General features: G+C 40.4%; 1 protein-coding gene across 2 annotated transcripts in view; it reads right to left on the minus strand.

The window, feature by feature from the left end:
* The window catches only part of pof1b (POF1B actin binding protein), a 35,486-nt gene extending 22,545 nt beyond the window's left edge, over positions 1 to 12,941 (minus strand). The window contains exons 1-2 of one of the 2 annotated variants that reach the window (XM_026181793.1): positions 12,194 to 12,941; positions 7,489 to 7,569 (exon numbers count right to left, since the gene is read on the minus strand). In XM_026181793.1, coding sequence (XP_026037578.1) covers positions 7,489 to 7,569; positions 12,194 to 12,577 — 465 coding nt within the window. In that variant the 5' untranslated portion in view covers positions 12,578 to 12,941. The remainder of the gene's footprint in view (positions 1 to 7,488; positions 7,570 to 12,193) is intronic. The other variant, XM_026181794.1, reaches the window with a different exon arrangement.
* Positions 12,942 to 16,059: the final 3,118 nt, after the last annotated feature.

Below are 16,059 nucleotides of genomic sequence, written 5' to 3' on the forward strand. Positions count from 1 at the left end.
ACAGCCTAAACTGAACTTCCTATTGAGACTCATATATAAGTTTCTGCTGAGCAATCGGCCATCATGTGAACGGCAGAGACACCTGCTGATCTGTCGACATCTTGGCAAGCCTGAACAAACATTAAATTAAATTTTTAAAGACATCAGACGTGTAAAATCCTTCATTCACAAAAGTGAGACAAGAGACATTTTAATCTTATTAAAAATAAACATTAAAATGGGATATTATTACAATAGAGTTTAATGCTGTTTTAAGCCAGACCTTTAGTTCACAGTTTTGTCCACAGTTTTCCCTCAGTAGGAAATAAATAACTCCTACACTGGAAGCCACCGAGTAAAACTAAAACAGGAACTCAACAGGATGCATTGAACAGGTGGGATATTTGTTAGCTGGCAACACTGCATGTGTTGGGTTTCCAATTATAGTGCAGGGGCTTCTGTGATTATGACTATTAAGTTTGACCTTTAACAGGTACAGACTGTGTTACCTTAATGATTAGATGCTTGGATGAACCACAGTTTTGTAGCTCAGCAACAGCACTGACATGTAGTGCATGCTCGTGAAGATGGATTCAGTCACTGAAAACAAAAAAGGCCAGCCAAACCACAGTTTGTCTTGAAGGCAAGACGGATTCACATGTGATAGTGATATCCTACAAGAATCCAGCTACACCAGAAAGTATTATTTACACAACGTGTACATCAAATAATGACTATAATTACAAAAACATCTCTGGGCTTTTGGATATGAAGAGGGCAAAAGCTGGGGCTCACTCTGAACAGATCACCAGTCTGTATTTCTCTCATTTATGTGCCTTCAATAAATTGTGAGAAAAAAAGACAACAAGCATGAATGAGATCAACATAGCTGTGCCGGCTTTTTGAACTACAATTGATAAATGACTTTTAATCTGCTAATTTAATGGCAGTTCAACTTTCACAACCCCAAACCAAAACAAAATGTATAAACCATTAGCTTCAAAGAAAAAATAAAACATGACACTGACAACGAAAAAATTTGAAAACTTGAACTTGACTATGAAGTCAACTCAACTGAAAACCTCACTGAAGCCAAAGTGATTGCAGCATAAGGTTATAACTCTGTGTCTGTGGGTGTTTATCAGCAGAGAAGACTGAGGAGCAGATGGTATACTCATGATAAAAAACATGATGCATTTCAGCTCTTTGAAACTTGCTGATGTTTGAAAGGAGTTGACACTGCAGAAAATATGACAGGAAACTCACGTCAGACAGGCTGGATCTGTGTGGATCACCTGTTTGATCAGCTGTTGATCTTTTTAACAAGATAAAAAAGTGGACAGTGATAATTCCTAAGAGATTCCTTAAATTTAAACATTTAAAACATGATATCATCATTCTTGCTTCACCTCAATGTGACTCCCTTCTTCACCATCCTATAATTAGGCTTGAAAACCTCACATACCACACAGCTGTGAGAAAAACCCTCTAAGGAAGCATCGGCGCATAAACCTTCAGAAACCTTCAGCTCAAACACAGCTAATCACATTCACAGAAGATAGTCGCAAAGACTGCATCCTCCACACCAAACATGTCTGTCAACAACCATCCTGCTTAATTACCCATGAACCTGTAGTTTTTCATTTGGCAGAGAATTTTTGTCAGAGCACGAAATACTTCAGGGAATCCTTGAAATCTGATTCTTTACACGGCATCAGAGATGTAGAAGTTTCCATCCATTGTAAAAGACAGAAAAAATGCTGAATGTTGCTTCCACATCAGATATCTTCCTAAGAGAAACTATAAAGCCACACATTAATGCGTTGACCTTTACTATGTGAGAATTTACTATGTGCTTGCTGAATCATAAGTCATTAAATCAGACAGATCTCCTCTTCGGGGTCGTCTCTGTGCACCTCTGCACCCGTTCTAGCCCTGCTGCTATTTTTAAATCACTCCATGCAAGCACATGAAAAATTCACAGGAAGGCAAATCCACAGCCAAATGTTGTCCCTGAGGACTCCACAGTACCGTTCCTTATTAACGGTCTGGTCCTGTGGGACACATGTAAAAACCCTCCTCGTCCTTCTACTGACACATAAAGGTTGAGACAGTTTGACAAATATGTTAAATTTGAGGTTCAAAGTTAAAACAATTACGACATTCCTTCCCAACATTCATCCAAGTCAGAACAGGAGTTCCTTGGAGCTAATCTGCCCTAAGATGACCTTTGAGATGGAGTCTCCAAACCTTAAGATCCCTCCCCTGTTATTCTAAGCTCATATCTGTTTATTTTGGACAACTGTTTTTCTTCTTCATTTTTTCTTTATTTTGTTAAAAAACTGATTGCAACATCTTCTGTCATAAGCATTAATTCATGAAGAAAAAATCAGAGTAATTATGAAAACATTCTTTAGCTGCACCCCTGTTCTCGTTCGTCAGAGAACCGTGTTATGCTCTAAAACTTGCTCCGTGCAGGTAATCCAAGTGCTTTCGCACAAAAGTGGGAAAACATGAACCTGGCAGGGTGAATGAACAGGCCAAAACTACTGCCACACAGACAAAAGCCCTTCTGTTTAATAAAAATGAATCCTATCCTCAAGCAACAAGATTTCGCTTCACATAAAGCAAGAAACACATGTGCAGACATGCTTTTTACTATACCTTGCAAAAGCTGGGGCCTTCATGTAACACATGAATCTGCTACCATGTGAAATTTGCGTTTCATTGCACCAGATGTCACAGTCAAACCCGCTCCCAGGTCATAAATATGCTAATATATAGAATTTTAACTTCAGCCTGTACAGACCTGCAACTGTAAACTTTCATTTGCATGCAAAGCAGTGGAGCGGTGTAGAGTGTCCTACGGTCACTGCACGCTGATTGGCTCTGTGACAGCAGCATTTTAGGTAGTGATGCATTTTAGAGAAGCGTCCCTTGCGTGTCTGTGGAAGTCTGTTTATGTTGTGTGTGTGTGTGTGTGTGAGAGAGAATAGGTTAAATGTTTTTTTTCACTGTGGGTAACATTTTCAAAACTGGTCCGGCAACTTTTTTCTCCTTTGATCTTCCCGTGTTTATCGCTAGAATTTAAGCCGAGACTTGGCTGGTGACAAACATGATGTAGGTCACAGCGGTAATGGTTACCTGGTCAGTGCAAAGGAAGCGCTATATTCATTTTCTTCTCTGTAGGCGCCTGATACAAGTCAGATCTACAAAACAGAGTTTGATCTTGAGAAGATTCAGTTATGCCACACCTTCCATTCAGGGTTAACTGATACTCTTTGTTAATCAGTCGCGTCGTGTTGCTTTTGGAAACATTTTATCTGCTGCTGTCACACACTGTACAGCCTATGAAACATGACTTCATTCAAACCAAAACAAAAATGTGAACAGCCTCCAAAAAGAGTAGCTGGGACTCTCTATCAGTTCATTTAGAACTGAAGAAGCCTTTTGGATGAGAGGTGAAACACACAAGTCCAGTTCTCTTCATTTCAAGCGCTCAACGATTACCTGGATGATGTAGAACCTACACAGATGTGAGGCAGTTACCTCACATCTGTTAGAATCTAACAGATGTGAGGTAACCGCCTGTGCATCTAACAGTCAGATCATAGTATTTAAATGTATATATGTTACCTTACCCTAAAGTAAAAGCCCTTTACAGCTCTTTGTATCGTGCTTTAAGTGTGCATATTTCTATTGTATAGATGGGCATTTTAACAAGATTGATGTGCCTTTGGAGTCAGCCTGCAGAACTGCAGTTTCTAGCAGGTATGCATTGGCTTCACTTTTCAGGCCTGGAGGTTGCAGCTCATGGGTGAATTTCCCTTTACGCTTCAGATTCTACCTCTTATCCACACTGTGCAGCCTCATTGCGCTATGGCTGATGATGAATATGGAAAAAGGTGAGAGGTAAATGACCAGTCTGCCAATTAGCATCTGCATTTGCATCTAATAACCAATCCCCACCACTCTCAAGTGCTCAGGGAATGTCTTTCAGTCCTCAGATAACAAAGGTCAAAAGGCCTCCGTGACATTCAACAGCACTCCAGCCGTCTCTGCACACTACAAGAATCCATCATGTTTTGGGTTTTGTTTTCTGAACTTGTTCCCCTCCCACGGAGATGGACAATTTTAGCCCTCCAATCTTTCCGGCCTCACCGGTGGGTCCGTGTTCATTACAAACACGCTGTGTGTTGAGAAATGTTTTAGTCAAATTTCCAAGAATGTGTCACACAGTAAGAGTGGCGTTTGTGCTCAAAGTGGCTTCAAATGACTTCAAAAAATGTTAAAAATGAAAACCATCATTAAAGTCAGGAGCAGACTGACAGACATTTCTTTTTCTGAGAAAAAAAAAAGTCAGGTCAACCACAATTTGCTTCATGTCACTTTATCCTCACTAAAAATGAAATCATCAAGAAAGAATTCTTCAAGCAGGTCAAGAAAAGCTGATTAGTAATAAGTTGTCACTGACGAGCTGACGGGAAAGAACGCTGCGAGCAAGTTGGAGCGAAAGCAGATTAGAGGCAGGGGTAACTCCAGGACACTCTGCAGATGGTTGATGTACGAGCAAAGACTGTGATTACGAAGTTTTACCTTTTCATATCAAACCATTTTATTCTAAGATTAAGTGAAAAGAAATGAAGAAAAAGACAAAAATACCAAAGAAGACATAGAAAAAGATGAAAAAGTCATAAAAGCAAAGAAAGAACACAGGAAGTGAATGAGTTTGACCAGACGGGCTTCACCGATGCTGATAAAAAGTGGCTTGTGATATTTTCATCAGACTATCAAAACATGCAAATGACAATGCTGTAAGCTTATAAGGCAATGTAGCTACCTATAATCAGGCTGGTACAATATTTGTTGAATTGCAAAGTTTTACAGCATTGGAATAGTTAACTAGGGTTTCATTTACACAAGCCATTTCTTTTTTATCAAGTGGTCAAAAGCAGCTTTACCTTCACAATAAACAAGTCAAAGGTCATAAAAGTGGAAATATGTCAGTGATAAAGTATTACATAACTGTGGACTGGCTGATTAATTTGTTAGTGGACTTAACAGACTTAACAGTGTGTTTAGCTACACAGGATTTTCTTCGGCTGTGCCAAGAAAAAATGCCACACCAGCTCGATAAATCAAAGATCCTCCCTCCTGTAACAACAGCCATATACATGACACTGCAGGTTCAAATCAAAAGAATGCATCCACCTACAGCAAAGGCCTCTGGGAAGTGGCCAGACACACCTCAATTTTCACACCCACCCAGCATGGTTTGTCAATGTTGTGACCGTTTCTGGTCCTGTGATTACGAACAAAGTGCTGTGGTAACAGTGTGACTGTAAAGCAGGGCGTTGCTGCCTGCACAGAAAGCATGCATGTGCAATGAGTTGCCCCTGGCTGAATTCATTTTAAAACAAAACCAGATAAAAAACAGAAAACACTTGCTATGCTACTGTACTTTGATGAACTAGTGTTCCCATGTTGAGACTGATGGGTGTGTCCCTGCCTAACTGACAGACGAACTCCACACCCCTTCTGCATTTTTCCGTCTTTTTCAATTTTCATGTTGAAGAAACAGCTTTGACTTCAAAGTGTCTGTAACTACAGACAGAAACCAACAATTGTTGTATCAAAAATATTGGACTATGATCAGATTTTTCTGTGTTCAGATTATCAAATTCATAATTTGATTCATAACAAGTTGAAGTCTTGTCTTTTGGGTTTAAATTTTGATTATTTTTTTGTTGCATCAGTGCTGATGCTCAGGTACAAGCAAACAGTCTTTCGGTGATTAGACATCAATGTGCAGCATGTTTCTAACCACACAACTAATGTACATGTTTAAATATTCGCTGAAATGCGGCAGAAACAAAAGATAGATTTAAACGTTTTAACTGTCCAGTCACTCTCTGCCTCACAACTTCACATTTATGTTGAATTACTGTTGATTTAATTTGTATATAACTGTAATGCAGTCCATCCTTTGCGTTTACATGTCAAACACAGTTTGGGGGTTTCCTTGCTCTTGAATGCTTGCAGCATGAACCTGTTGAACTAGACTGTGGTGTGGTGCAAAACCTCTTCTCTCTAAGTTTTTCTTTTTAATCTTGAAATGACACTGTCAGACAATGGACCCACCTCTGACTTGTTATAACAAGCTACAGTCTCATTTGCCTAATGATGTGTTCATCACTGACATGAAATGTCTGTTGGTGGAGTTTCGACCTGTATTCCTATTGCTGCTGACTTTTTTCAAATATTATTCTTATCATTATTTGCACTTTTCGTTCATCTTAACACCATGAAACAAACTAAATATACTTTAAATAGATTTGAAGCTTGTGCTCTTGTAGCTTTAAAATCAGTGATGAGTAGGGATGGGTATCGAAAACTGGTTCTTGTTGAGAACCGGTTCCCACTGTTCCAATTCCTTGGAATTGTTTGCCATTTTTGCAAACGATTCCCTTATTGATTCCAGTCGCCCCGAATGACGTCACCACGTTGCGGAGCGTCATTTACCTGGCAGGAAACATGTCGCTAAGCGGCTCAAAGGCTCAAAAGTTTGGTTATACTTTACGAGAACGGATGACAACAGGGCAACTTGCAATACTTGCAAAGTAGATATTTCATTTAAGGGAGGAAACACTACGAATATGCAAAAGTATTTGTTCACAAAACACATGATGACCTTAAATGAATGTCATGTTTTTAATTCGCTCCAGACTCGTGAAATCCAACCCAGCAGCAGCGGTAACGTTTGCACGTCCTCTCCTGTTAATGCGGCAGGTAAATAATCAACTAACAGTGCATATTATGTTAGTGCGATCTGCCTTATTACAAAACCTGCCATTACTGTGCATTTGGGTGACTATGATGAGAGAGACAGACAGAGTCTGGCTGGCTCAGATGCTGGCAGTTCTCGCTGCAGTCTACCGGTAGCGTCTCCTTTCAGGCCAGGACAGACGAATGTCACCGAGCAGTGTCTAAGTTTGTGGTCAAAGGTTGCCACAGCAGATGCCCTCGATTTTCGGTAAGTGAATGTGTTTAATTGTAGGCAGGGACATTACTGGATATTCTTGTGTAATTGCTACAGAATAATTTATGTTATACTTTGTTATTGCTACAGAAGAATATTTATTTTATTATTTTACATTTACAATTTTTTTCCTGGGGACCCTGTGACACCCATTGAAGAGCCGTAGGCTGTGGATCTCTTAAGATCTCACTGCTGGGTTTGTAAGGCCATGTTACCTCTAAATTTCTATCTTGTTCAAAGAGAAGATATAAAACAAAGTTCTAAGCTAATCGACCTGTGTGTTCTCCTTTTTAAAAAAAGAATCGATAAAGAATCGAATCGTTAAACAGAATCGAAAATGGAATCGGAATCGTGAAAAACCCATCCCTGGTGATGAGCTAATGCTTAGGCAGTACAGAGACTTCTGCTTTATAGAGCATTTTGTACCCAGTAAGGAGGCTTTTGTGACTGGGTGAATGTGAGGTCCTTACCTCCTCCTCAACACTTGTCGCAGGGCTCTTGATAGGACTGGTTGAATGGCTGAACACAGATGAAGACTTCCTGCTGGTGCTCTGAAACAGTTGGCAAAAGAGGGAGAGAAGAAAGAAGAGACTGTCAGACATAAAGAGAACTACAAGAGACCTCAGTCCTTGGGACACCCATAAAACCCATTGAACCCCATCAAAATAATCATCATTTATCTTATACTGGGCTTTGAGAAGCCCTGTTTGAAACAAGCTGCACCACTCTGTGATGCAATATGAATCCACTAGTAGAAAAAACTGAATCTGAAACTGAGCCATCAGAGCAGTCAGAAGCTGAGGCCCGTTAGTAACATGAATCTTGCTCTGCTAGACCCAAACATGGCCTCACTGTCCTACAACACTCAACCCCATTTTACTTATTCGTTTCCCAGGTTCTTCCTTGTACTCTTCAAATAAATAATTACATGGTATACAAACTCTATGTCCAACATACAGTGTGTTTAAATAAATCTGAATTTGTGATTTTGTATCATGACCTTCAGGATATCCAGTTCAGAGCACTAATAAATAACAGTGCAAAATAAATGGAGCTCATTGGGAAGTTAAGTGCAACTTGGAAAAATTAGAAAGCTTATTATTTCCCATTTGAGGGCGTCTACCCAGCAACAACATGCCAGAAATTTGAATACAGCTGCTTTAGCCTTCTATGCTTTAGAAATATTAAAAAAGGGCTTCCTGACATTGTGAGAATTGTTGACACTTGTTTTTTTTTTTCACTCTGAAGGCATTAACAAAACCAAAAATTGAATCCGAGCCAGTAAAAATCAAAATACATTCCAATGAGGCAAACAAGCTGTGAATTAGACAAAAAGCGGTCCATGGGTCATGAGGTTTGCAGCTAAGACACAGTAGAAATCTGAAATGCTCAACTATTTTTCCCCATGAATCTATTGATAATAAAAGTATACACGGATGCACACGCCAATTAAAAGTTTTGCAATGCTTTAAAAATCAGAAAACAAATCGGTACACCAATACACCAGCGCCAGATGTTGTATTTTAAATGAAACATGCTTTACCCATGAGAATCCCTACTTTGTGGCTCTTATTTTTTCCTTTCTTGCCCACTGAGGCATTGAATTGTGATATGTTGTGTGCAATTCTCCAGGATGCTCTTGTAAGTTACTCGAATTCCCATTCCTAATCAGTCAGTCCTATTAAAGTGAGACGTCTGGACAACGAACTGTTTCAAAAATGATGTTTAACCCTTTATCTACCATGGGCCTGCTAGCAAGCCCATTTTACAAGTCCTCTTTAAATGACTGCAACTTCATTACCGTTTCCAACAGAGATAAAATTAAACAGTTTAAGAAAGAAGGCTGTATGGGAATAATCAGTGTATAATGACAGCGCAAGACATTCAGAAGGTATTGTTGTCTGAACACAGACAGAACGAATCCCCTCTGCCTAGATTTACTATGTCTGCTTCTATTCCCTTACTTTCCTGAATGATGAGATTTTAATCTTTTTACAATTTTATAGCCAAGATAAAAAAATAGGTATTTGAGGCCTTTATGAATCTTGGTCAATAAAGGGTTAACAAACACCTTTGATGATTACTTGAACTATAAACAATGCAAACGAGTGCCAAGAGTAACATAAAAATGATAAACGGTCAAATACAGCATGTAGTACTACTACATTACTATACTACATGCACAGCCTCCAGTCATTAAGAGCTAACTATAGAGCATGGCAGCTTTTTCTAAAGTGAAAGTCCTGTAAGTTACTGGCACAACAAATCAGCTTCAGCTCCTTCAATAATTAAAAAAACGAAAGACGAAGTTAAACACTCGATCACCAGAGTCTACTTGAGCAGATGTAGATCCCATCAGGTGGAACAATAAATGAGTCTTCAAAAGTCAGGGCGTGCCGCCTCAGCAGTCAGACGGGGTGTGGCAGCACTTCTTTATCACACACGGTGTGAGCACTTAGCTTTCAATGCAGTGGCTTAAGCAGCAGAATGAGCCTGAAATTGTAAGTAGCCAAAGTAAAAAAAGACGTAGAGGAAGTTTTTCAATTCTGCTGCACTTGACGCTAGATATATGAAATAAAATCATCATTAAAGAGGCAGATAAAAATGTAGAAAGCTGATATAATTCAAATGTTTTCAGCCTGCAGCAGAAACCTTGTGTAAACCATTGCAGGCACAGAGGCCAACATATTCAGGAAGCAATTACTGGAGCAGGGAAATGTTCGCTGGCAAGACTTTGGGAATTGGAGGACCACACCGGTGTCTCGTAAATCAACAAATGATCAAGGAAGATTAAGATTCAGAGAAATCGGAGCTCAGGCTGAGTGTACTCAGGTGGCAAAACTCAAGAGACCTAGAGCACACTTGGTAGTGATCATGAGGACGTACTGCTAATGATGCCATATCGTATTTTGCCAGCGACCGAGCTCTAGGCTGTTTGTTTTACTGGCAATGGGCCGAGCTGGCAAAAGTTCCTTAATCCTTGAATAAATGTGGGGAGATAATGCAAGACATTTAAAGCACTTTATTCTTACCTCTACTATAGTAGCTTTGTATACTTCACCATTAAAGTTATTCATCAGTTAGCCCGTGGCTTCTTCTAATTGGCTTCACCTTACAAACTGATGATTTTAACTACAAGTGGATGGTGCTGCTGTTCTCACAGCCAGAGTCATGTGCCTGAGATGACTATTTTCCTTTCTAACTGACCTCATAAAGAGCTAAGAGCAGAAAAAAGTGCCTTTACCTGAGCATTAATAGGAGCCTGAAGCCTGAACATCTGGGTCATACATTATCTGCCTTTTCAGCACAGCAATAATTTACTGGGTAATCAGTTAAGGAAACTAAATACTGTAATCAGAGTATCTAAATCTAAAGAAAAGACCCCCACCTCAACTACTAACAGTTATTCAACAAGTCTACTAGCCCCCTTCTAGAAGATGTTTTGCAGACACGGTACGACGACCTCCATGTGTAGCTTCAATGTGAGCGATTGGTTGTGCTCTCTGTGTTTGTATATAATTAACAGAAGTTCTTGCTGTAATACAAGTAAGTATTTATGTACTCATGCATTTCTTTAAAGACATAAAATAATGTTAAAGAATTTTCAACTAAATGATTTCTGGCTTTATTCTGGATATTTACTTTACTCTGCATATTGTTTTTAATCTAATGAAGCGATACACATGACATATTTTCACTCTGCTAAACCCCACTTAAAAAAAATAGCATATGCAGTAGTGATGTGTCGGTCGCGAACGAAACGGCCCTTAGAGCCGGCTCTTTTTAGTGAGCCAAGCCGAAAGAGCCAGAATTCCCATCACTAATATGCAGTATAATGGATTGCATTTATATAGCGCTTTTCAGGGCCCTCGAGGCGCTTTACAATTCCACTATTCATTCACTCACACACTGGTGGAGGCAAGCTACAGTTGTAGCCACAGCTGCCCTGGGGCAGACTGACAGAGGCTGCCATATCGCCCCATCGACCCCTCTGGCCATCACCAGTAGGTGATAGGTGACCGAGACTGTCCGAGCCGGGGCTCGAACCCGCAACCTTCCGGTTACAAGACAAACTGCCAACTCTTTGAGCCACGATCGTCCGTATTAAATGGGAAAGGCTCAATTTTATATTTACATAGTAAAAATATAAATTCCTCCTTCATGCCAGCAAATCAGAAAAAGTGTCTTCAACTGCACAAACATCACCTCAGCCTTGAGAAAATTTACAGCACAGTGAGAGAAATGAGAAGCTGATGCCATATTAGGAACATGCTTACATGGCTAATGCTTTCCTGATGGCTGACCCATACTATCTGCACACAGCAGCCTCCCTGCTCTGATAGCTGACTGCAACTTAAACCAATCACCCATCTAAAGATGCTTAACAGCCATGTGTGAGCAGAAACTGATTTATACCAACACAAGATCTAGTAGATTGCATCAAAACCACCAAATCTGTACTGATACTCATATTTAGCATTTTATGCTTGTGTTTTTATCTCTAATGGGTAAAACGCTTAGTTTTAGTGAGTGAAATCAGTCAGTACGTAGCCCACTGTACTGTGTTAAATAAATTATTTTGGGGGAAATGCAAACATATAACAGTATAACAGTATGAAAAATGTCTAGTTTATTTATATCTAATGTAAATAACAGAAGATAACCGAATGTGCTTTAGAGACACATTTACATTCCAGGCGTCCAAAGAAAATACATTTCAAAATACATGAAAAGTTGAAAGGTGTGTTTTGTTGTGTTAACCAATAATGAGTTATTTAGTGATCATTAAAATGTCAGATGATTAATTTCAAACACACATGGAAAACAAACACAAGTAATATAAAAGCAGTGGTGGAAAAAAGTAATTTTTATATTAAAAAGAAATCCCTGAAAGTGCTGCCTGAAGATATCTGATTTCTAATGAAGCTTCTGCAAGGATCTCATGTTTTGGAAACTCTCTGTGGTGTTTTGCATCACACCAACAAAGAAGAGTTTAATGTGGGTGATTATTGTGGGTATTGCAAATAACATATCTTAAGAAATCTTCATTCTTAGTTGCTGTCAGTAAACCATATTCCTTTTTTGGTTTGACTCCCAGTATTTCTTAGACTTTTGAACTGACTAAATAATAAGAGTTGTGGGGGGAATACTGATTGAATGCGCGCATGACCTCACCTCTGTCATGCTGAGATCCTGGTACATGTAGTCGTTTTGGTTGCTGATGCTCAGCTGTTGCATATTCTGCAGGTACATCGGGGACACCACCTGCTGCATCACAGGCTGCTGCATCATAGGCTGCTGCATCAGGACGAAGGACTGCTGCTGCTGCTGCTGCTGCACAGGGACCAGGTACCGCAACGTCCCATAGCTTGCGCCGTTTACCGCGTACGGCACCGCGGACACCTGAGACACCTGAGACATCGGTGTCACCGACGACACGGAGCTCCCGGAGAACACAGGGCTGGGGGAGACAAGCCTTGTAACCATCGGCTCCGGAGAGGCCTGTAGATTCCTGAAGCTGGTCGTCGTCGTGATCGTTTTCTTGTTCATCTGAGACATCTTGATGGATCGGCCCAGAACGTCACAAAACCGACGGAGCGACAGCTGAAGTGGGGAAAACGCACAGCGGGATAAAACAGAGCAGGTCTGTCAGCGCTGGCTGGGCGGAGGAGTCGATCCACCCGAGTTTAACTTCCACCTCTGCCGAGCAAAGTCTGGTCAGAAACGTACTGCTTGGAAAGGAAAACCAAACTCTTGAGGGAGGCGGGCGCTCTACTCCTCTGTATGCAAATCCTGGTGTGCGCGCCACAAAGTGGGAGGGCGCAGGGCGAAAACGCTGCTCACGACCTACAAAGTTCAAACTGACTGCGCTTCGTCTCAATGGCCACATAGTTTGTAACCTGTAATAAACGAGTTACCACCACGCCCTGATCTTGGCTGTGCGGGGAATGTGTGCTGCATGCTCCTCCAACACCGCCAAACACTTTACCTGTACACCTGTGCTAAATGCTGAAGAGGTGTTCTCCCTTCATTAATGTGTTGTATGTCAGGTTGGACTTTATATAGGCTGTACCTGAAGAAAATGCAGGTAGCCAGTGAAGTTAGACATTAAAATGATGCAAGTCAGCCGCTAGGCGGAGACAAACACTCACTTATGTTACAGACAAACACTGAACAACTAAAACAATTACACATAATGTAAGTTCAAATGTAAGCACAGGTTTTAGTAAATCAGTGAGTATATATAAACTCATGACAATAAGATGTTGCTTAGTTTTTGTTTATGTGAAATTGGTTGCATAAAATGTTCAGCATGGCTGTAAAATTATATTTGACCAAAGGCAGAGTGTAGAAGTGTTTGCAGTATTATTAGTTTTGTAACAATTTTTTACTCATTAGCTGTGTTTTTATTAACATTTACATCAGGGGTCACCAACACGGTGCCCGCGGGCACCAGGTCGCCCGCAAGGACCACATGAGTCGCCCGCGGGCCTGTTCTAAAAATAGCTCACCATAACAACTTACCAGTAAGCTGCATCTATTTTTATTTTTTCTTGCTATTTTTTTTATCACAATTGCATTGGCATTAATTTGTTAGAGATAATATATATTAAAAAAAAGTTTATTATTAAATATTAGATCATGATCTAATATTTAGTGCTAGCTGGTCTCCACGGAAACAGTTGCCGTGAAGACCAGCAAAGGCAAAGGTGAGGAGATGAGGAAAACATGGCGGAAAAAAGGAAGAAAACATATAATTTTCACAGTGAATGGGAGGAAGAGTTCTTTTTTACCTCTGTGAAAGATTCATGCGTGTGTCTCATTTGCGGGGCAACTGTGGCAACGGCAAAGCGGCACAACGTGTAGAGACATTTCCGAACGTGTCACACAAGCTACCATGCTAACTACCCAAAGGGCAGCACACTGCGAGCGGAAAAGGCCCGCGAATTAAAGGCAGGTTTGAGCAAACAGCAGTCTTTTTTCACGAGACCGGTGAAAAACTCTCAAAAAGCAACCGAAGCCTCATTTAGAGCTACACATTTCATGATTAAGAAAAAGAAGTCATTTTTAGACGGGGAGTATTTCAAAGAAGCAATGATGATAATTGCAAAAACTGTGCTTAAAGACGAGAAATATGGAAACGATGTAATCTCCACTCTCTCTGATGTCCAGCTGGGGGCAACTACAATTGTTAGAAGAGTGTCGGCTATGTCCGGGAACTTGGCCGATCAGTTGGATCAGGATCTGGCAAAGTGCAGTTGGTTTAGCATCCAGTGTGACGAGTCCGTCGACAGCAGCAGTACAGCACAGCTGATGGTCTTTATCCGGATGGTATTTGATGGTTTCTCCACAAAAGAAGAACTTCTGACACTACTGCCGCTAAAGACAACAACGAAGGGAGTTGACATCTATAACGCGGTGAAGGAGTTTTTCGCGAAGAAAAAGGTACCGTTGGAAAAGCTGGTATCAGTGACTACCGACGGGGCTCCTGCTATGATCGGCCGACATACGGGATTCATCGCTCACTGTAAAGGTGACACAGAGTTCCCAAACTTCATGCATTACCACTGCATCATTCACCAGCAGGCGTTATGCGCAAAGGTGATCGGCTTCGAGCACGTCATGACTCCCGTCGTGAAGATCATAAACAGCATCCGCTCCAGAGCTAAACAGCACAGAACATTCAAGGTGCTATTGGAGGAGCTGTCAGCTGAATATGGTGACCTGCTACTACATACGGAAATCCGATGGCTCAGCAGGGGACGGATTTTGCTTCGTTTTTTGTCACTTTTGGGTGAAATCAAGGAGTTCATGCAATCCAAAGGGGAAGACACATCTCTGCTGGAGGACACTGAGTGGACACTTGACCTTGTGTTTTTAACAGACATTACTGGGAAACTGAACCATTTGAACTGTGAGCTGCAAGGCAAAGGTAAGACTGTTGCTGACATGATAAGTGCTTTAAATGGATTTAAAGCCCAGATGAACATTTTCTCTGTGCATTTACAGAGAAAAAAGGTGCTGCACTTTCCCTCTGTGCAGATGGTGCTGAAAGACAATGCTTCTGCATCTGAGACTTTTGACAAAGTTGCAGAAAAGTACACTCAAGTCATAAACCGACTTGGTCAAGAGTTTGAGAACAGGTTTTGTGACCTTGATCAGCTTGAGCCATGTGTCTCATTTGTTTCCAATCCTTTCATGAATGTGGACACAACATGCATTGCTGAGCAACTAAGTTCAATGTTCAGCTTGGATGCTGGACAGGTGGAAATCGAAATTGTAACATTGCAAAATGACGTCCACCTCAAAGCCTATCTGGGTGCACCAAACTTTTGGTGCCTTGTTGACACAGAAAAGTACAGTGGTGTGTGCACAGCAGCTATGAAGGTTGCCAGCCTGTTTGGTTCAACCTATCTTTGTGAATCAGCCTTTTCTGACATGAACTTCATCAAGAACAAACACAGAACACGCCTCTCCGATGCACATCTGCAAGACTCACTCAGAGTTGCAGTGTCAAGTTATACCCCAGATTACAACACACTGGTGAACAGCATGCAATGCCAGGTTTCCCACTAACAGACAAAGAAAGCCATATTAGATGTTCTCAGTGGCAACATTACAGTGTCATGTCAAAGTTGAATTTAATTATTGAAAAACAAATGTGTTTGTTAAGTGTAACATGTGACAATTTGCTTTAAAATGCTGCCAATTTGGTGAAAAGTTCTGTAAAATTTGAAAGTTGATTTTTTGTATGTTACATACATACAAAAATAATGTATATAACAGTGCACGATTTGTTAAAATTTGTTAGTGGTAAGTGAAAATGTTGTAGAAGTGATCACTTCAAAATGTAAATACTTGCAGAGATATATAGAAATAAAGCGTTGCATATTGATATTTATGTTTCCTACCTTGTTTCCTAATTGCATTCTTTATAATTATGGTGAAAAATAATTAACATAATTAGTGTCCGTACATAGATGAATATCATTAATTATTAATGATAACACATAATTAAGTTAAACTGAGGAAATTTGTTA

This window comes from Astatotilapia calliptera, chromosome 10 (assembly GCF_900246225.1).
Source record: "Astatotilapia calliptera chromosome 10, fAstCal1.2, whole genome shotgun sequence".
NCBI lineage: Eukaryota > Metazoa > Chordata > Actinopteri > Cichliformes > Cichlidae > Astatotilapia > Astatotilapia calliptera.